Source organism: Suricata suricatta, chromosome 9 (assembly GCF_006229205.1).
Source record: "Suricata suricatta isolate VVHF042 chromosome 9, meerkat_22Aug2017_6uvM2_HiC, whole genome shotgun sequence".
Taxonomy (NCBI): domain Eukaryota; kingdom Metazoa; phylum Chordata; class Mammalia; order Carnivora; family Herpestidae; genus Suricata; species Suricata suricatta.
This window is the reverse complement of record NC_043708.1, coordinates 79084360-79104952: the sequence shown is the minus strand read 5'-3', so window position 1 is coordinate 79104952 and position 20593 is coordinate 79084360. Positions and strand designations below refer to the sequence as shown.

The 20593-nt window shown below is 44.1% G+C and overlaps 1 protein-coding gene across 2 annotated transcripts in view; it reads left to right on the top strand.

Annotated features, from left to right (window-relative positions):
• Positions 1-6: 6 nt before the first annotated feature.
• The window catches only part of RASGRP1 (RAS guanyl releasing protein 1), a 77797-nt gene continuing 57210 nt past the window's right edge, over positions 7-20593 (top strand). The window contains exons 1-2 of one of the 2 annotated variants that reach the window (XM_029950598.1): positions 7-82; positions 4528-4712. In XM_029950598.1, the coding sequence (XP_029806458.1) occupies positions 48-82; positions 4528-4712 (220 nt within the window). In that variant the 5' untranslated portion in view covers positions 7-47. Of the gene's footprint in view, positions 83-2287; positions 2364-4527; positions 4713-20593 lie in introns of those variants that run through there. The other variant, XM_029950599.1, reaches the window with a different exon arrangement.

The following is a 20593-nucleotide window of genomic DNA, read 5'->3' as shown; positions in this document are numbered from 1 at the left end:
GTTCCGCCGCGCTAGGTGAGGCGGCCGCGGGAGCGCCGGCCACGGCCATGGGCACCTTGGGCAAGGCGAGAGAGGCTCCGAGGTGAGTAGGGGCCGGGGCCCTCGGCCGCGCCGGCTTCCTTCCTTGGGGCTGGAGGCCCCCCGAGCCCTCTCGGGGGTGGAAGTGGGGCGGGCGACGTGGGCGCCTCCTTCTACGGGAAGTTGCTGACCCGGGGTGCGCGCGGCAGCAGTCCGGGGTCTCGGCCCAAGTCCCGGGAGCCGGGCGGCCGGGCAAGTGGGGCGGGGAACTGGGTCGTGCGCGCGACGAGCTCCGGAGTTGCACCGAGCCCCCCGTCCCCACCGGCTCCGGGGCTCCCCGGCTCCCCGGCGTCCGGCACCTGGGTCTCTCCCACTCGCAGACTTTCCGTAGCACCCGCACCTGCTGCGGGCTCGGGGCTCCGGCAGCGCCACCTGGCGGCCTCTCCCGGCTTTGCGAAGCCGGGGCAGAGTCCGGAAAGGCCCGCGGCCGTTTGCTGCGAGTGAAGAGGGGGGTCCCCGAAACATACAGCCTCTTGGGTGGACACTGCTCCCCTCCACCCCCACTGCGAATCTAGAGAGATGTGTTAGGAGGGTCTCGAAGATGAAGGAAGCGTGGTAGTGCAAAGTCTCTTGGCAGGGGAAAGAGGCCTGGGGTAGGGGCAGGCAACTTTGAGTGTGTCCCCTTAGAGCAGCGAGGGTCTGGGCACAGCGCGCCAGTGCGCTCTTCCCAACTCCGTCCACGTGGACTCTAGTGTGACCGGCCCGCACAGATGTGCCCGCGAGAGGCAGGAAGCTCTGCTCTGCTGGACTTTTTGGAGCTGCGGGTTCTTAGCCCTTTCTGCACTCCCGAGCCCTGAAAGTGTTTGCCCCTGGGTGCAGCCCGGCACCTTCCCTAGATTGAGAGGAGGGGCGTCTATAAGTTTAAATTGAGTTTATGTTATGGGGCTAAGGGAGAGGACGGGACTGGAAAGAATCCTAACCAGAGGCCCACCAAAGCCGTCTTCCACTGCAGAGAAAGTTGTGGAAGTCTGTGTTCTCATCCTCCATTTCTTCACTTAACTCACACTTCTTGGCTAGATTTCATAAAAAGTTCAAGCTGAAAGTGTGCCCCCTTGGCTGAGGCACCTGTGAGTAGAAAGGATTTCACCTGAGCTGGGTCAGAGTTTCCATAGCCTCCCTGCTTCTTCCTTCGGCAAACCCCATGAGGCCTTGGCCACTCAGAGTCTCAGAAAACACCTTCAAGTTAATCTGTCTCTCTCGGGCCTTTTTTTTTTTTTTTTTTTTTTTTTAACATGGGAACATTTGGCTACAGTCCTTTAAAAGTATGCCTTTGGAGACTTAGAGTATTCTTTCTATGAATTTTAAATACTCTTAGATCTACCTATAATGAAATGTTTCCTACATCCTTATCTATTGCCCTTTCACCAGAACACAGAATAATTTGAAGGTTTGTAGGGAAGCAGCAGTCAAGAGCCTGCACAGCAAAAGAGCCGAGTTTCCTACTTTGTGGTGCAGATAACCTATCTTCCCAGACCTCTCAGGATGCAGCGTGTTTAGTAGCATCCCTTCTCCCTGGTGTCTTGGGCCCAAACCGTGCGTCTCTTTGGCCTCCACTCTCCCAGATTACATCTCTCACCTTCCCTTCCCCCCACCCTAAATACTCCCTTCACACTCTTTTTCTTTCTACTTGAATCTACCTGGGTCCCTCTTCGTTCTGGTAAAAGCATCTACCTCTAAGAATCACCTTGTGAGCCAAAGTGGTTTCCCCCACTGCTAACATTTAGGAAGCATTACCAGAATCAGAACCGGGGCACTTTTCAGAGTCCTTAGTGGTGGATGCCACTAACCGAGAGAGAAAATGGAATGTTCCTTGGATCCCACAGTCGAGAGACAGATTAATACCTCCCTGCCCCAGGGGAAAGAGCCCTGTATGTAGATAGGACCCGTGGCCTGTGATTGAGTCGCCTCCTCTCCGGAGGCTGCAGAGAAGTAATGTGGACGGCCTAGGAGAAAAAGACTTCTCTTGAGAAGAACTTGGTTTTCATCTTTTCCGGCTTTGCCTTGATGGGGGTCTTCATGGTAGGAAGCCAGCAATGGAGGCAGAAGGCTGTTTCCAACACTGAACAACGAGCCCCAGGTTTAGAGAGTTGTCAGTACTTCTAGGAGGGGAAGGGATCCTGGCGGGGGGACAAGACTTGGGGCACAGGAGGCCTGGCTTTTCTAGCAGCCTCTGCTCCAGTCACATTGCCTTTCCTCCAGACTCAGAAGGCTTGGGAAATGACCGTGAAGAGCCTGCCCAGCTCTGAAGACTGTTCCAGGGGCTCACAGAAGGAATAGGGCATGAGGTGGGGCTTTTAAGTTATCAGCTATGCTTTGGTGATTTGGGAGTCTTGAACTTTTCAGCCTCTCTCTGACCGTCTCCTTCTAATTCTAATGTAGTGAAACTTGCATGGTCCCAGCCATAGTAAATATTTATCCGATAAAGCCAGAGAAGCACCAGGTACAAATCCCAGATCTAGCACATATGAGCCGTACCCGTACAGCCAAGGCTATGTCATTTAGCAGCTTTTAGATTCAGTTTCAACTTCATAAAATGGAGGTGATCTCTTTCTGAGCTGTAGGCTTTAAAAACCATTTAAACCCCCAGGACAGTGCATATTGTATCATAGATGCTCAGTTCATTATGGTCATTGTTACTTTCTCTTGATTTCAGATACTGATCTGATCCTGGGGTTATCACAGGGCCTGGATAAAAATCAGTAATGGTCAGAAACTTAATCAAGTCCTGTAACACCAACTTCATCTCTCAGAAATCACTTCCTTGTCTTGGTTGGTAGATTCTGAGTAGCCAGTTGTTGATGTAGTTTCATTGGGCCCACCCCCGGCCAAAAGCAGAGTCCAGTGGTCGGTGCCAGACCAGCTCCATGGAGCTAGTTCAAAACAGATCAAAGGGCGTGGTCTTCCCTCCGCTAGTCTGGCTGTGCTGAGTGGCCCATAGTTGAGTACATGCTCTTTTAGCAGGCTGGTTTCCCAAAATCCATGTGCGTCCCAGCATTTCATTTTGATCAAAGCATTTCAGCCCCTTCTGGGGGATGAGATTATGTCTTACTGGAGCAGTTTCCCCCAACCTTCCACCTGGAACTGGGTCTCTCTCCTCTAAGAACATCACAATTCTTATGCTTGACACCCACAGGACACTTAAGATTTATAGAGTTGTCTTTTATGGTAGAGGTCTGGCTCTCCAACTGGATTTTTGAATTAAGGAACTTCTGGTTTCCTTAATTCCTAATGTAAGGAATATAGTTTACAGCGAACCTCACATAGACTGTCACTCCAGTCCCCTTTCCTCGGACCTATCACACTGTCTTGCTAATAGATTAAGTACCTATTATAAGCTGATGCCCTATGTTTATCAAAATACATAGTGAGTAGCTAAAGTTATCGATCTGAGGTACGTATTTTTTTTTTTTTGCCTCCTCTTCGGTAGTAAACTATGAAATAACCAAAGCCACAGAATTAATTATATGTTCAAAAAAGTCACCAACACCTATCACTATTCAACCTGAAAAGATTATAGATAGGCATCTATGTGTTTAAATAGGAAAAAAAGTAAAATACTTATGTAACCTTCATGCATCATTTTGCAAACAGCTTGACCTATACCGATGAGGTCATGATCAAAGATAAAGCTAAGTGAGAGTGGACGAAGGTGACCTATTGGATTCCTAGGCCACTTCCAGATCCAGACTTATCCTTTTACATTCAGTTCTGAAATAAAGCTCACATAAGCTCTGCTTTGTTTTTTGTTTTTGTTTTTTAAATCAGTAATGTCCCAATTAAGGACGTGATAGAATGATAGTACTTAGTGGTAAAAACTGACGCACTGATTGCCTGTATTATCAAAAATTGAAAACAGAATCTTCAAGATTTGTGAGAATGGCAGGATTAGCTTAAAATCTAAACACCCCCACCGTAAATCCTCTCCCTGACACATGGGGCCTTAGTCTTTGACTTCTCCCCTAAAGTTCAGAGGTGTTTTTGAGGCCACCTGACTTTCTGTGGCATATCTGGTATTGCTCAAGATGAATGAATGGAGCTGAAGATGAGACCAAATTAAACAATTCTTCACACCCAAGTCACTGGACTCCCAGCTAAAATATTGCTGGGCACTAAGGGCTGCCTACATGTTCTGGCCTCTGCCTCTCTGGTTCAGGAGCCGAAGCCAGCAGGCCAAAGCCATTCGAACCCCAGGCTGAAGAGCCCTGGGCTCTTGCAGACCTGAAATCTCACCTTGTTATTTGCTTGGGAAATGTCTCTTTAATAGCCAACCAGTCCGTTTGGTGCATTTGCCAAGTGGGAGGGGTATGTCTTCTATCAGCCCAACTCTCAGGATTAATTGTCTTTATCTATACTCCTTTCCTGCCCAATCTGCCTTCAGAGCTTGGAGCTGCCAGCCTGTCTGGCCCCTGGTGGCTTGGCTTGCACTCACTGCCTCTGCTCTTTCCCCAGGAAACCTTCTCATGGCTGCAGAGCTGCCACGAAGGCAAAACTAGAGGCGAAGCCAGCCAGCAGCCCCTGCCCCTCTCACCCCAGCCTGGCCCAGATCACCCAGTTCCGCATGATGGTGTCTCTGGGACATTTTGCCAAAGGAGCTAGCCTGGACGATCTCATCGACAGCTGCATTCAATCTTTTGGTGAGTTGGCCAACTACCCACGTGCATAAAAATCTATTACTTTGTTCTTCCTTAAAAAGTTGCTTTGCAAAATAGCAACCTAGATTGTATTTTGGCTTTAAAAATATCTTTGGAGCCTTTGAAATGTTGGAGACCGTGTGCAGTGCCTGTGGCACATGACTGTGTGGGTGTAATAGGTCGTGATGAGAGGCGTGATTTCAAGTGAGAAAAGTTACGGAGGAGAGTTTGCATTTCATGTCTCTTAGGATGGAGGTTGTGCCTGTGATGAGAAATCTCATAAAATCCTACTGTGTGTCTGGGGCTTGGACATTCTTCTGCCCTTGTGTTCACAGGGCATGCAAAGACGAGGTTCCATGAGCGAACACTGTTATCAAACAGAAATTTGAAAGCCTTTGGATCATGTGGACGATAGTGTAAAAATTCCCCTTAAAATTGGAGAGTAGTTGTGATAGACTAGGAAAGGACAAGGTTTAAAGCCAGAACATCTGTGACTAGAAGGTACTGGTTAGGAAGTACTTGTGATTGGGGGTCAAGGATCTGGGGGTAGAGAGGTAAGCAGACAGACACACACAGGCCGTGAATTCTGTCATCACCATATTCAGCTTGAAGGCTGCACAGCTTCATGCAGCTCAACAGCAGTTATTTGCAGAGATGCTCATTTTTTTAAAAAAATCTTAGAAGCATTGTCTTTTTTTTGGATTGTGCTTTGTGAAATAGTGATTGAAAAGTACTACATATTGGTTCCCCTCCAAAAAAGGAAGGATTAAAACTGATGGAAGATTGCTAGATTTCCGGCATCCCTGAACCACCCCCCCGCCCTGTGTCCCCTTTGAGCCCCCCTGTTTCCCACCAGGAAGCAGATGAGCATAGGGGGCTCAGCTCAGGAGGGCCTGCCCATCTTGGGCCCTCGTGGAGCCTCCTGAGGGGATAGGGGAGGCTTGACCTGATCTCGGACAGCACAACACACAGTTTGGTTGGAATTCGGAACTAGGGATTCTTGGCTGGACAAGTTTACTGTTGGGTCAGACCTTATTAATGGAATTGGGAAAGATTTGACATTTTAGGGATACTTGTTTAGTACACTTCACATATAAAATTGAGTAGTTCTGATGATTTCCACAAAGCAGTGGTTCTAACCTGTTGGTTCAGAATCAGGAGGTTATCTTTTTGAAGAACACGGATCGCTGGGCCCTGCCCCCAGAGCTTCTCCTTGGGTGGATCTGGGGCAGGGGGCATGGACTCCTGTTTCTAGCAAGTTCCCGGGTGGTGCTGATGCACCCAACCCACGTACCCTAATTGCGTTACTGTTGGAGACTTTTTAACTTGAAAAAGAGGGAGCATTTTCATTATTACTAGGTTAGCCTCAAATTTTAATTAAATTTCTGTGTATTTGCACTCAGATTTTTGGTTAAGAATGACACAGGAAACAGAATGAATGGTTTTCTGCTTTAAAATTATCTTAGAAAATATACCAGTGAGGAGGTGCACTACAGGTCGGGAGGCTAGTGGGCACATGGCCAGGAGGAGCTTCACGTTCAGCGGGCTCGGACTGGCGTGAGCTGCAGACGCCTTGCCCAGTCTCAGCCCTCGTACGCACTGGCCTTTTCGCTAGGCACTGCAACTGCTTCAGGAATAAGGATGTTTATTCTTTCTCCATTTCACTGTTGAGAAAAATGGGGACCGGGAATGTATTTCTCAAGCTAACTTTTTCCCCGCTGAAGTCAAAGCTGTTTTCCTCACCTTCCAGTAATCATGACGTTGACCTAGAAATACATTACCGGCTCTGAAGTCCTTCCCCCTAAACAATCAAGCCTGATCCCCTCCCCTCAACAAATCCTCCAGAGGCAAAAGTTATATTCTTTTCTGGAATATGCCAAACTGGAAAAAGCACGTTAAAATCCAAAAGCTTTAAAAATCCCATTGAGTCCAAGAGTCTTTTATCCACCCTGTGGAAGCATTGATTAAGCCCCTAATTGCATCAGACACAGGTTAGGCAGTGTGGGCAAGCCCTGTTCTGGTGTCAGAGCTTAGAATATTTGAGAAAAGCACCGTTCAAGGGAAAAAAGATACACAAGGCAGGGCAGTAATCTAAGGCATGCAGGAAGAATAAATTCTTTATACACGTGGAGTTTGAGGAAGTTCATTTCAAGGATAAGAACAGATTAAGGAGAACAGCTACTGTTCAAACTCCTCTTTGGCCATGGGATTACAGGGGGAAGGTGGGAAAGTAAGATCTCAAGGTTTTGTATAGTATGCAATGCACAGTTTCCTGCCACAGAATTTATATGCAGGAGGTGAAAAAGAAAAGAAACGCTATGTCTGGAGGGAGTGGGAGGCAGCACGTGATTTTCACTCGTGGGGTATCGTGACCGTGTGTCATGGGGGAGGGGAGAGGAGCTTGAACAACAGAGGTGAGCAGAGCTGGGGATCATGAGCAGCCCTTGACAAAGAATAATCTGTAGCAAAATGCCTGCTGGTGCTTCTGGAGGGCTCCTCTGAGGTGATCCGAAAATTGTACAGAGTGAGCCTAATGTTTCTCTGGAACCTCTTTGTACTCGTTATTTTCCCAGGTTTGTATCGAAAAGTTTGCTTTAGAAGAAGGCAATCTAGCTTATGTTTTGTTAATGAGTTTAGATGTCTTACCATTTTAATGCCTGTGCAAAGAGAGGGAAATGGTACAGACATGTGGGGAAACTTTTATTATTGGTTTGGTTTTAGTAATTTCATACTTCAGACTTTGGTTTCAGTTACTCTCCCACCAACCTAGGTGGGGGGGGGGCACCTGTTTTGAGCATAAAGGCTAATTAGTTTCTGCTATCTTTTCAACCTCACCTTCCTGCAGATAGAAGCCTTGAGGAGGTTTGAATTAGCTAGAGCTGTATGCTGTTAGCCAGCTCTGGCTATTTATATATACGTTTCAATAAATTAAAACTAAATAACAGGTAAAATGTAGTTCCTGTGCCTTGCTAGGCATATTTCAAGTGCTCAGTATCTGCAAGTGGTAGCCGCTGCTGGACAGAGTAGACAAAATATTTCTGTCGTGCACGGCAGAATGCCTGTTGGACAGTGCTGGACAGGGTAGACGGCAGACCTGAACGGGGAAGCAACAGAGAGACCTTCTGGAAACTGCGGAACTTGCATATTTCTAGCATCTCTAAGTAGTAGCCTGAATACTTGCTAAGGTATCATGGATATTTGGATATAGCATCTTTACTGATGCCTCTCTCTTTAGCATTATTAACCATTAATTACCACCCACACTGTTCTCAGAGGAAGGACTTAGGACAATGCGTTTAAGGTTGGGTGACCAGCACATACATATTAGGGGTAGTCTTGAAGGCCTCTCAGCAAGCCTCGCTTTGTCACATACAGGGTTACAGATCTGTGATTAGAAACTCAGGGCCTTGAGTCATAGTTCATCGCTTTAACCATGAGACAACCCACTCCCACCTTCTGTTTTAATTGGAGGTCATGCTTTACATTCTCAGCAAATTATTGCCCATTAATTCACTCTTCAGCTGAGCATAATGAGGCAAATCATCACAACCTGGTACATTTATGTCAAACATACGTGAATCACACCATCTGTTTCAGGGGTAGAAAAGACCTATGAGATCATCTGGTTTTTAATGTTTTCACTTTTTAAGAGGGCTGCCAGCATTTGGGGCCAAACGGAAGGCTTCTCGTGTCCAAATTCACAAAACTCTTCCCCTGTTCCCTTCTGAATGCAAGACAACTTTCAGCAGCATCAGAAAGAAAGCTGTGAATGTGTCCCAGAAAGGGACCCTCAGCAAGGAACCCTCCTGCTCCCAGGTGGGGTGTAGGCGGACGTCAGTGTACCTGTCAGTGTGAAGGGAAACACAGCTTACCTGATACCTTATATTTATAGAGTGTTGTTTATTTTTTCTTGGAGTTCCATATGTATTGGTTTTCTTTTAAACTCAAAACAACTCTGAAATTGACAGGTCAGATAGATATGGTCTCCACTGGACAAATGAGAAATAATTGGGCCTCTGAGAATTGATGCAGTGTGCCTCATACCCTCAGTCTAGGGAGAAAACATGCTGCTCACATGCTTTTTCCTCTGTCTGCAACAGCCCCTTGAAACCTGAGGGGGGGCTCACTCAGACCCCTCTCCTAGGAAGGCCTCCTTTTGTCCAAGAGAGACCTGCATGCCACACAGGACAGGTCTGAACCCTGTGCCCACCTTCTGCAGGCCTGCTCTCCCCCAGATTAGAAGTTAAACTCATTCAATATGAAAACTGTTCTTTGGATTCCACATATGTATGTCTGCCTGAAATTCTGTCTTGAGCCAAGTGTTCATTAAAATTACCCATAGGTATTATGCTAATGCTATACAAACACCTCCCAGACTAATAGGTATATATTCTGCACCACGGAACACTTAGAGGTTAGAAGCATTTTAGAGACCTCAGCTTGTTAAGGGCAAAACACTACCCCCACTTTTTAAAATTGGAGCCGAAGAAGACCAACACACACTTGTTGAAACCACACACAGTTCCCTCTGTGGCAAAGGGAAGGCTAGGGATTCCTCACCACTCTGCAGGTTACAGTCTGTGCACCAAAGTGAGCTTCCAGAGGCAACAGGAACAAAGGCTAGAAGCCAAGGGACATGATATCGAAGGGTACTCAGATCTAAGAATGGGCAACTCCAAGGAACAAAGCCAAGTGTTGTGTCAAGAAGGGACTCATAGTCATGTCCATTGTCAAAGACAGGCCCTTTGGGAAGAAGACCCAAGCTGACCCAGTAGCACCAGATGCTGTGGTGTCACATGTAAAGGACGGTCCTGGGGGCACCCATGTTCTAAGGCTTCTAGGCATCAGAACAGCTCCCAGTCCTGACTGTCGTTAGCTGTCTGGGGTGAATTCCCATCCTGTGATCCAGATGCTATTTATTCCAAGGAGTACCTTTGCTGCATCTTCAGCAGCCTGGCATCACCCAGTGCCCTAGCCTGGTGTATCCACCCTCTCATGGGTGTGGGGTACAGTGACTGCCAGCCTCGAGAAAGAAGGAGGTAGGAAATCGCCTTCACTCAAATCTGTGCTCTTCTGCACAGTGGTCTTGATGGCAGGCTTCCCCCCATCCAGAGAGATGAGGGTTACCACAGGAAGTAGGGCGACCACTTGGAGACACAGACAGACAGTAGACTGGCAGTGGTCGAACACTTACTTCCTGTGGGCTGTGTAGAGTACTGGGCCTTACCCTGAACTGGGCCTGTTAATCGTTACAACAACCCTAGTTAATAGGGCTTTGGAGCTCAGGGATGTTACTTAACCTGTGGAGCAGGGCCTGGCTCCTTGTGGGAGAGCTGCTGAGATGAACTCTGGTCGTCTTTTCTCCGAGGCTCTTCTTTCTACTCTACTGGAGGTTCTCCAACTTCAGCACAAGCAGTAATCCTGGGGGGGCGGGGCGGTGTTCATTTAGATTCCTGAGGTCCACTCCAGAGATTTTCATTGAGCCAGCCGTCACTGTGGTTTTGACGGAGGTGACCCACGAACTGCTTGTGAGAAATACTGTCCTACAGCACGCTTGCTGTCCCTTCTCAACTGTGCCAGCTCCCTTCCAGACTTCGTGCCTGTCAGGGGTTTGGCCATGGAAATGAACTGTGTGGATGTTCCTTACAACGGCAGTTTGGTTCTTGGCGCTCAAAGGCAAGATTACTTGCCTGCATTTCCGCCTTTAAGCTGCGCTCAGATCAGTTTACTGGGGTGGTTTCGGGCCTTGCTCCCTGTGGTATGCTTGTCCCCGTCGGGCAGGGTCAGAGGCCTGGAAGTCACGGCTGTGCTGGAGAACAGGAGAGGTGCTTCATCTCAGCACTTCTCCAAAGGTGCCACTTCGCCGCCAGATATTTTAAGGCCACGTGTTGACATGAAGGTTATTAAGTCCATGATGGAAACACATTAGGAAACAATGTGAAAGCAAAAGCACTGTAATCAGTAGCTGACTGAGACTGCGGTGACTGGGCAGAGGCCACTGGGGGTAGTCCGGAGTGCGGGTCCCGCCCCAGGCCTGCCTCCTGATGGTGGGGCCTGCCCTCTCCTGCCCCGCACTGACAGCTGCTGGATTTGGCGGCCTGCTCTGCAGGTAGTGTGGGCTACCACCTAGCTGGGGTTGTCCTAGAGAGACGTCAACAGGGAAAGACCAAGAGTGTAAGCAGGGCCGGCTTTACCAGCACCAGACTCAGTTTAGTGCCGTTACAGTGCTGATGATCTGACGATGCAACAGCAGTGTTAAATTTTCAGAAGTTTTCAAGCAGTTGTTAGACACAACCACCATTAAAAACTTAGAATTATATTAAAAATGAAGGTAAGAAGGATGCCTGGGTGGCCTAAGTTGAGCATCTGACTCGGTTTTGGCTCAGGTCATGATCTCACGGTTTGTGGGACTGAGCCCCACATCAGGCTCTGTGCTGACATCTGAGAGTCTACCTGGGAGTCTCTGTCTCTGTCTCTCTCTCAAAAATAAACAAACATTTAAAAAGATGAGGGGACTCCTGGGTGGTTCATTTGGTTAATCATCTGACTTCGGCTCAGGTCATGATCTCAGTTTGTGAATTCGAGCCCCACGTCAGGCTCTGTGCTGACAGCTCAGAGCCTGGAGCCTGCTTCCAATTCTGTGTTTCTCTCTCTCTCTCTCTCTCTCACTCTCACTCTCACTCTCTCACTCACTTACTCTCTCTGTCCCTCCCTGCTCATTCTCTGTCTCTCTCACAAATAAACAGTTATTTTTTTTAAATGAAGGTAAGAACCCTCAAAACTCATCATTTCCTAACGTATGTCCACATTTTACTATGATTCTCTCTTCTCCCAAGGTTATGCCTGTTGCCCCCACACAGTATGAATGCTGCATGGAGGTGTGCTGGGGTATATGCATCTCCTCCCTGCCTCATGGTCCATGAAGTCATGCTGCTAGCTTGAAGTTGCCTGGGTTGGGAGTATTTATATCGTGGAAATAGACAAACGCTACTACTCAGGGCTTCCTGTTGAACCCTATCCCTGGGGAGGTAAGGCCACTCACCGTTAAGGGTTTCTGAGCATACCACTTACTCCCAGCTGCAGGGTTTATTTACATGGCTAGGTGTCTGTGGTAAAATCAGAAATGTTATTTTTGTCCCCTAAGTGGGAGAAATAATTATTGACCATTGTTTGACTTCCTTCATGTAAGAATCATATACAACAACTCCATGTGCTCTTCAAAGAAAAGGAACAGTTCACCTTAGAGATATGGAAATCAAATATCACTGAAGTTGGAAACTTCTTAAAGTGACAGTGGAACTTAAACTCAGAGTCTCATTCAGGAGTTGAAGCTTTTTGTTTTCATTTTTGTTTTTTGAATTTACCTCCTTTAAAAATTCTCCATGATTCAAATCTCCCTTATTTCTGGCCAGCCAACCCTCAGTTTTGTGACCTCCATTCTTCATAGGTTATATGCTCTGTTTCTGATTTCACCTGTGTAATCATTTGCCTCCATTTCCCGCTACCTTGTAACAGGTGCTATTGACAGATGGACAGGTAGGTAGAGCGATATATTTCATAAACATATATATAACTATATATAAGTAATTCCAGGCTTTTGTTGAATATGTTTTCATAAGTTCCTTTGCCAACTACATTTCCAGTTTTGTGAGCCCTTCCTATCCTTTATTTGTCCCTTGCTGTTTAATGTTCTCAGTAGTAGAGGTCTGCAAAAACTTTTTAAATGAAAGAGCTCTTTGAATACCATTTACTATAGGCATCCCTCCTATCCCAGTCCTATTTCCATCTTTTATGTTGGCTTTGGGATATTGATGTTTACAAATTTTACATTTTTATGTAGTTAAATTGAATCACGTTAAAAAAATTTTTTTCTTTATTAACTCTGAATTTTTTTAAATGCCTGTTACAGAGATATAGTGAATGCTCCATTGTCATTTTAATCAAAGTTTGAGAAAATCTGTTGTATGATGTAGTTCCATATCCCACTCTTGTGAATGATCACAAGCTTGTGAAAGCTTGTCAGGAGGTTTTTGCTGAAGAAAAAGAAGCCTCCAGTTTTGTTTCTGAGACTGTCATTGGCCTAAAACCACGGAGTCTGGAAAATGACTTTGTCACTCAGCGCCTCAGTTTTCCCTCGCCATGATGGTGTTGAAGTGACTTCTGAGACTGCCAGTGTCTGGGAGAAGGTGTCATGAGGTCTTCTTGATCATGATGTTGAATGTGAATTTGAAGAAAGTTCTCTACAAATTTATATGTTCAAAGAAAATATTCTATTTGAAGCCAGTACCTTTAGGGTGGAGAATTAGGTAACCAACCAAATTTAAATTCATTTTTCTTAAATTATTAATATAGAGTGAGTCTGTATTCTTACATGTTTTTACTGTGGTAAAATTTACATAGCATAAAATTTACCACTTACATAGACTTTTAAAATATTATACTAGTAATAGTTAACTTCTGAGTATTGTGAACTTCATGGTGTTCATATTAATATGTTTTAGATACATATTGTCAGTTAATCCCCACCCTTTTATAAGTTCTTGTGTTTACAAACATCTGACACTTAGGTCTCATATTTACTTTTCAAATTTTAATAAGTTTAAAAATTATTCATGTTGGGGTGCCTCGGTGGCTCAATCGGTTAAGCGTCCAGCTTCAGCTCAGATCATGATCTCATGGTTCATGGGTTCAAGCCCCACGTCAGGCTCTGTGCTGACAGCTCAGAGCCTGGAGCCTGTCTTCAGATTCTGTGTCTCCCTCTCTCTCTGACCCTCCCCTGCTTGTGCTGTCTCTCTCTGTCTCTTGAAAATAAATTAAAAAAACATTAAAAATATAATTATTCATCTTCACTACAGAAAATATAGAAAATACAGATTAGCAAAAAGAAGAAAATTACATTTCTCCATTCTACCACCAAGAGCAAGATACGCACTATGAACATTGGTATACCTCCCTCTGTTCTCTTCTATGCATGTGTACATGTATTATAGTCATGTGAATTTTTCTATGTGAGTCACTGTAATTAACTTTGTTTTCCATAGTTTACATTTTAAACAGGATCTTAACATCAGTATTTGTATCTGTAAAGAGGTATGCTAGCACACAAAGTTGCCACTCAATCAAATTGATTTTTTAAAAACCAATTTTGGCATAATCCCTTCAAATGTGGGACACAAAATTGAAGGTTTGACAAGTAAAATGAATCTAACGAGGAATTAAGGGCATTATAAGAAGAAGAGCCACTCATTTCTTTCTAATGCTAAGTGCTATTTATGATAACCATGGCTAATTAGAGTTGTAATAAATTAAGGAAACAAAAAAATGGTTCCATTAACTTAAAATTCTAGACGTGAAGGTTTGTTTTGCTGTATTTTAATGCATAGAGAAAGTCAGATGGTTTTTGTTGGAGAAGCTTTACTTTCAGAAACAGTGAAAAAAAACCTCCTGTCTTTATTAACTTTCTGAGAGAATTGAAAGAAGTAGCAACTGGGAGGATACTTAGAAACACCAAGATGCCACAGTTTGGTACATCTGTGATTCTTCTGCAGAGTAAAGGAGGTGGTGGGCAGTAATGTGGCAGAGGCCATGTTCAGTACTGTGGTTTTCTTCCACATAGAGGTCAAGGGCCTTGGGGAGACTGCTGAGGTTCTTACAAAATCTTTAAGCAGAAGATGCTGCCAGGGCGGAGTTTGGATTGGAGAGATACCAATGATTAATTGAAGTGGACAAAAGAAGTGGGGACTGGAGGCACTATTCTTGATGGAGGGGGAGGGGCGGGGGCAGGAGAAGCCAAGATTGCCAGTTTTATGGTGAAGGCGAGAATGGACCTAACCAGCGTAGTCAGGGACTCAGAGATGAAGTCATCTGGGAATCTCTGGGGTGGAGGAGCAAGGCAGCCATGTCATTTTTGTTAAGTTTGAAGAGGGCCCCCGCAGCATTTAGGAGGCCAAGAAATGTTCCAGCATTAGCACTTAGGAGTCTGCTGTGTCAGAATGTCGTACGGCCTAGAGAGCATCCTTAAATCTGATGAGCAGTGAATTATTTTGGTTAGTTTTACATCCAGTTGTTTAATGCCAGGTGCATAGGGGTTTTCCTGCTCCCCTGCCCCCCCCACCCTTACTACCCGCTTCATTAGCGTCATGGGTTCCAGATTTACTCCATCCAAACCTGCCTGGGGGGTTCACCACTTACCTCAGGTAGTTAGGTCATGCAGTGAGTCCCTCTAGCTTCTGCTGGGCTGCCTTTCAGAACATGGTTGTGGTACACGTGCTGCTATCTGCCAGGCCCTTCTGTTAATGCCAAGCATAAGCTGAGTACTTGGTCTCAGCGAGCAATGCTGGGCTTCACCTGTTCGGCCCTGCTTCAAGCCCCAAAGGAAAAGCTCCCCACACTTACTATGCACACGGTTCCCCAACCCTCTCTGTCCCTAGTAGCTTTGAGTGCCCTTATCTGGTCAGACACCACTAATGTCTACCTGAGATGGACTTAGCTTTAGTTAACTAAGAAAGTGTGCCCTCAAAATTGCAAGAAAGCAGGAGAACTCTCTGGATTAAGAGAGACTTGAGGGACATTTCACCCAGTCATAATGTGTGAATATTTTTTCTGAATATTGTGTGCATGTGTGATATGTGCATATACACACATTTGCTGGTAATTATGTTAGTGTATGATTATTTGTATTTAGAAATTTGTATGCTGACTGGATAGTCCATGTTAAGGAATTACTATTCATTTTGTTTTAGGTATTTTATTGCACTTTGTTTTCTTAAGAGTCCTTATTTTTAAAAGTCTATACTGAAATAGTTACTGATGAAATTTCACGTTTGGGATTTTTTAAATTGATATGAGACAGAGAAGTGAGTGGGGTATACATGGACCAAAATTGGTCACGTGTTGATCATTGTTCAAGCTGGCCAAATCGTAGAGGTTTGCCACACTTTTGCCTGTTGGGGTATATGCTTGTAATTTTCCGTAAGATCTTGGGATGCCAGATCATCAAAGTCTTAATCTTGAGGTTGTGAGGTCAAGCTCCACATTGAGTGTAGAGATTACTTAAAAAAAAATAAAATCTTATAAATAATACTTATCCATAAGATCTTGAAAAGTGTCCTCAAACCTAAGAAAAGTAGATGATTAAGAACTAAAGAAACTTCAAAGTGTTCTAATTTTCTTGGATGATGAATTACAGTACCATGCTTAAGTTTTAAAGAGGGAAGCAGAGAGTAAAGAATAAAGTGGGATACTTTGGTTCCATATCACTGAAATAATTTACTCATGTCCTGTACTTGATTTTCCCCATCCCATTCAGCCCATTCCCTATTCAGCATAGAGATAGTGAACTCCTGGTATCCAGAAAGACAAAAAATAAAGCTGGGAACTTTCATCTTCAATCCCACCATCAGAGGTGGGAGTTGGAGTTAAGTGAGAGAATGTCATAGTCTCCTCCCCACCACACCTCACACAGCCATTTTTGATCTGGAAAATGCTATGGCTGTGGCACAGCCTGATTCCAGCAAGGCAGTGTGCAGGCTGCCGAGGGACCCGTGGAAGACCGCACAGCACCATGGTCTTTGGGGCCTGCCCCTGACTCTACCATGCACCAGAGGCTGGCCTGTGGCAGGCTGTTATACTGCCGTTTTCTCATCTGCAAGATGGATGGTAAGGGTGAAAATTTTGAAAGATTTTAGTTTGGGATGAAAATTAAACATGGTATCTTAGTAGAAAAAAAGCATTTATGGAAAATATTATCAAAGTGCCGTTTCACAGTAGGTACTCAGAAATAGTAGCAATCATTATTACTGTGGACTTGAATGTTAGTGTATCACTCCCTCAGATTAATGCAAACTGCCAAAGGATCCAAAACTACATTTTGGAGCTCTAAGAGAGATGTGCCTGGTATGGCTTTGTCAAAGAAATTACCAGGATGTTATCGTGATAGACAAGCAGGTATGAGCCTAGGAGATAGTGCTATACATCATATTTTAAAATTGTACATGAACTTCAGCTATATTAATACATGTTGACTAAGACCCAAAAGAGCAATTCTCTAATTTTTCAAAATATTAGGGCAATGACAGAAATCCAACGTGAACTATCTTATGGGATTTATTAGAAGGAATACAAGTATTTCATATAACTAAAGCATGAGAAGAGTATAGGATACCTGTGGAGACCTGGGAACGTCGGAAATTAAGGACTAGAACACTATCAGGAGACACTGATGTGTCTCTGTCTCTTTCTCTCCCCTTCCTCTTCTTCCTCTTCTATCTGTTCTCTTTCTCTTCTGTCTCTGCGTTGCTTCTTTCTGCTTGTCAGTTAATCATTCTCTTTCAGTGAAAATTTATTTCCTTTGTGGACATAAAGTATGGCACTAACAGCTGCAAACCTTGCGTCTCTTACCAGTAGAGACTTCAAGTCAAGTTCAGTGAAAAAAAAAAGCCAGGGAAGAACCTTGATTGGTTCAAATTGAGGCAGGTGGCTACTGTTGAACCAGTTAACCGTGGTCACAAAGGTGGAGACATTTAAGACTGGAGCCTTTCTTTCTAGAACCACATGAGTGGGGTAGGGGAAGTAACATTTCCCAAAGGAAGGCTGATGCACACAAAACAATATCTGTCTATTGCACCAAAATCTGACCAAACACTAGAGTACAAAGTGTTATTAAATTCAGGTTTAGTCTCTGGGTCTCTAGAGAGAAAGGACAGAGGAGATAAACAGATAAGAAATGGTATAGAATCTATGAGGATATAAGATGGCAGACAGCACTTGAAAATAAGACAAATAAGTGGATTTTTCTTTCTTCTTTGTCTTAACAGTGTTGAGCATATGTATGCCCCGATAGTCTTAAGCAAAGAAGAGTTAGTATGAGTTATTTACCTCCAAGAGGAGAGATAAAGAGTAAATGGATTTAAATTTCAGCAAACAACTGAAGCTTCCCATTCATAAAGCTATTAAACGTCAAAATAAGAGCTTCCAGGTTTGGCCATAATAAAATATTGGGTGCTAGAATTATTTTCCTTCTGTAAACGACTATGTAACTGGACAAAATATGTGAAGCAGGTATTTTCAGGTATTCAAAGACCAGACAGACTTGTGATTGTGGATAAAATCAAAAGACGTGAGGTACACCCAAAACTTATCGTGGCTCTCTGCTTGGGGGCACTTTACAGTTGGTGGTACATGGAACTTGGACCCAGAGAGAGCAGCATCTTGCCGGAGTCTGGGTCCAGCAGGTCCAGGGTTCCCTGAAGGATGGACAGTGTCGGCAGTAGAGGGATGAGAGTCAGCAAGAGGGGGAGGGAATGAGAGAGCCATGAGCTTCTTTCTGATCACCAGGTAGGCATCTCTGCTCTTCAGGCAGGCATCTCTGCTCTGACCAGAGAGTCAGCTTTATTTATTGAAAAAAAAATGTATGGGATACAAAACAGGAGTGGCAATTGCCTTAGACAATGATTCCTGATAACAAATTCTTTGGTATGTAAAAATTTCCCAGAACATAGATTGGTAGAAGACTCATGTATAACCTTTATCAATAGTGATTGATTGTAGGTGATTTAGATGCTTTTCAGAGGTATCCTCAGCATTCAAATACAAGGCAATGTTTTTAGCAGAGCAAAAGCAAAAGTTAGTTCTTTGTGAGCAAGGATCAATAGCCTGTTTTCTTGAGGGGAAGTAAAACAGGTTTCTCAGGAAATGTAATATTTGCTCCCATAAACACAAAAGAAGAAATTCCTATAATAAGTTCCTTCACAGGGCACAATTAGCATATTTTTAGGATAAGGGGGCACATCATTCCTGATACCAGTCAACAAGGCGCCTTGGAGGTTGGTGCTCAAGCAAAAATAATTGAGTGGGGGGTAGACAATGGTCACCATCTGATGGTGGGAGCCTTGCAAACCCGCCTTACCTCACAAGGAGTTTTCTCGACTTGGTGAGTTTAGAAAATGGCTTCCAACAGCATCTTACCTGACAGAGGAAACAGTTTATATTCAGGGCTTCTAGGATGGTTGGCATTTGTGGAGTTGGGTACTAGGGAGAAGGGATCTCCTTTAGTCTTTGGCCAGATTCTAAATGATGCCTGACGGTGGTGAGAATCCATGCCACCAAATAGTTAAGGAGGTCTGTGAGACAGAGGAAGTCTCATCGCCTGGGAAATACTGTAGTTCCAACTGGCCAGAATGGAGACATAGAACACTTTGGGCATTCAGTTGAAACATAAAAAAGATTCCAACATGGGCGTTGAGGTACTCTAGCCCTAGGATAAAAGCTAGTCTTGACCCATCCTAACAAAGCCTAAATCTAAGCCTTGACAGGATCAGTTTGAAGCTCCCATAAATTAAATGCCTCTGTAAAGAAACGTGATCCAGATTCTCAGCATTGTGTCCAGTGTGGGCAGCATGTAATATCAAACTGCAAGACATTTTAAAAAGCAGGAAAATATGACCCATAACCAGAAGAAAAAAGGTTAAGAGAAATTAACTGAGTTGACACAAATGTTGGAATTAGTATAGAAGGAATTTAAGACAACTATTATAAAAATGTTGAAGGATTTAAAATGAGGTGGAGAGTGGGGTGCCTCGCTGGCTCAGTTGGTGGAGTATGTAACTGTTGATCTCGAGGTTGTCAGTTTGAGCCCCACATTGGGTAGAGATTACTTAAAAATAAAATCTTTACAAACAAATAAAATAGGATGAACAGATGGGTAACCTCAATAGAGAAATGGGAACAATAAAAAGAATCAAGTGGAAATTCCAGACATGAAAAATAACAAGGAAAATTTCACCAGATGGGCTTAATATACTTCATTGGATACTGAAAAAGGAAAGATCTGTGAATTTGAAGGCAAGTCAGTATCTCAGAGAAAAGACAAAAAAAAAAAAAAAAAGGAACAAAAACTAGAGTTTTAGGTGACACAGCTAGAGCTGATATGGAGATGACAGAGCCTGGGACAGCCAAAACAACTGGAAAAAGAAAAAGATTGTCCAGTTTGTTGGCATATAATTTTTCATAGTAATCTCTGATGATTGCTTGTATTTCTGAGGGATCTGTTGTAATAGATCCATTTTCCTTCATGATTTTGTCTATTTGCATGTTTTTTCTTTCTGAGGAGCCTAGCTAGAGGTTTATCAATTTTGTTTATTTTTTCAAAAAACCAACTCTTGGTTTCATTGATCTGTTCAGTTGTTTTTGTGGATTCTATCTTGTTTAATTCTGCTCTGATCTTTATTATTTCATTTCTTTTGCTGGGTTTGTTCTTGCTGCTTCCTTTTAGTTTCCTTAGGTGCTCTGTTAGGTTTTGAGTTTGTGCTTTTTCTGATTTCTGAGGTAGGCCTAGACTGCAGTGAACTTCCCTCTTAAAACTGCCTTTGCTGCATCCCAGAGAGTTTGAATTGCTGTATTCTCATTTTCATTCGTCTCCATATATTTTTTAATTTATTCTCTAATTGCCTGATTAACCCAATCATCCTTTAGTAGGGTGGTTTTTAACCTCCACATTTTTGGAGGTTTTCCAGACTTCTTCCTGTGGTTGATTTTGAGTTTCATAGCGTTGTGATCTGAAAGTGTGCATGGTATGATCTCAGTTCTTTTGTATTTATGGAGGGCTGTTTTATGACCCAGTATGTGATCAATCTTGGAGAATGTGCCATGTGGACTCGAGAAGAAAGTGAATTCCCTAGCGTCAGGATGCAGAGTTCTAAATATATCTATCAATTCCATCTGTTCCAGTGTGCCATTCAGGTCTATTGTTTCTTTAGTGATTTTTTGTCTGGCTGACCTATCCATTGTTGTAAGTGGGGTATTAAAGTCCCCTGCAATTAGCACATTCTTATCAATAAGATTGCTTTTGTTTGTGATTAATTGTTTTATGTATCTAGGAGCTCCCA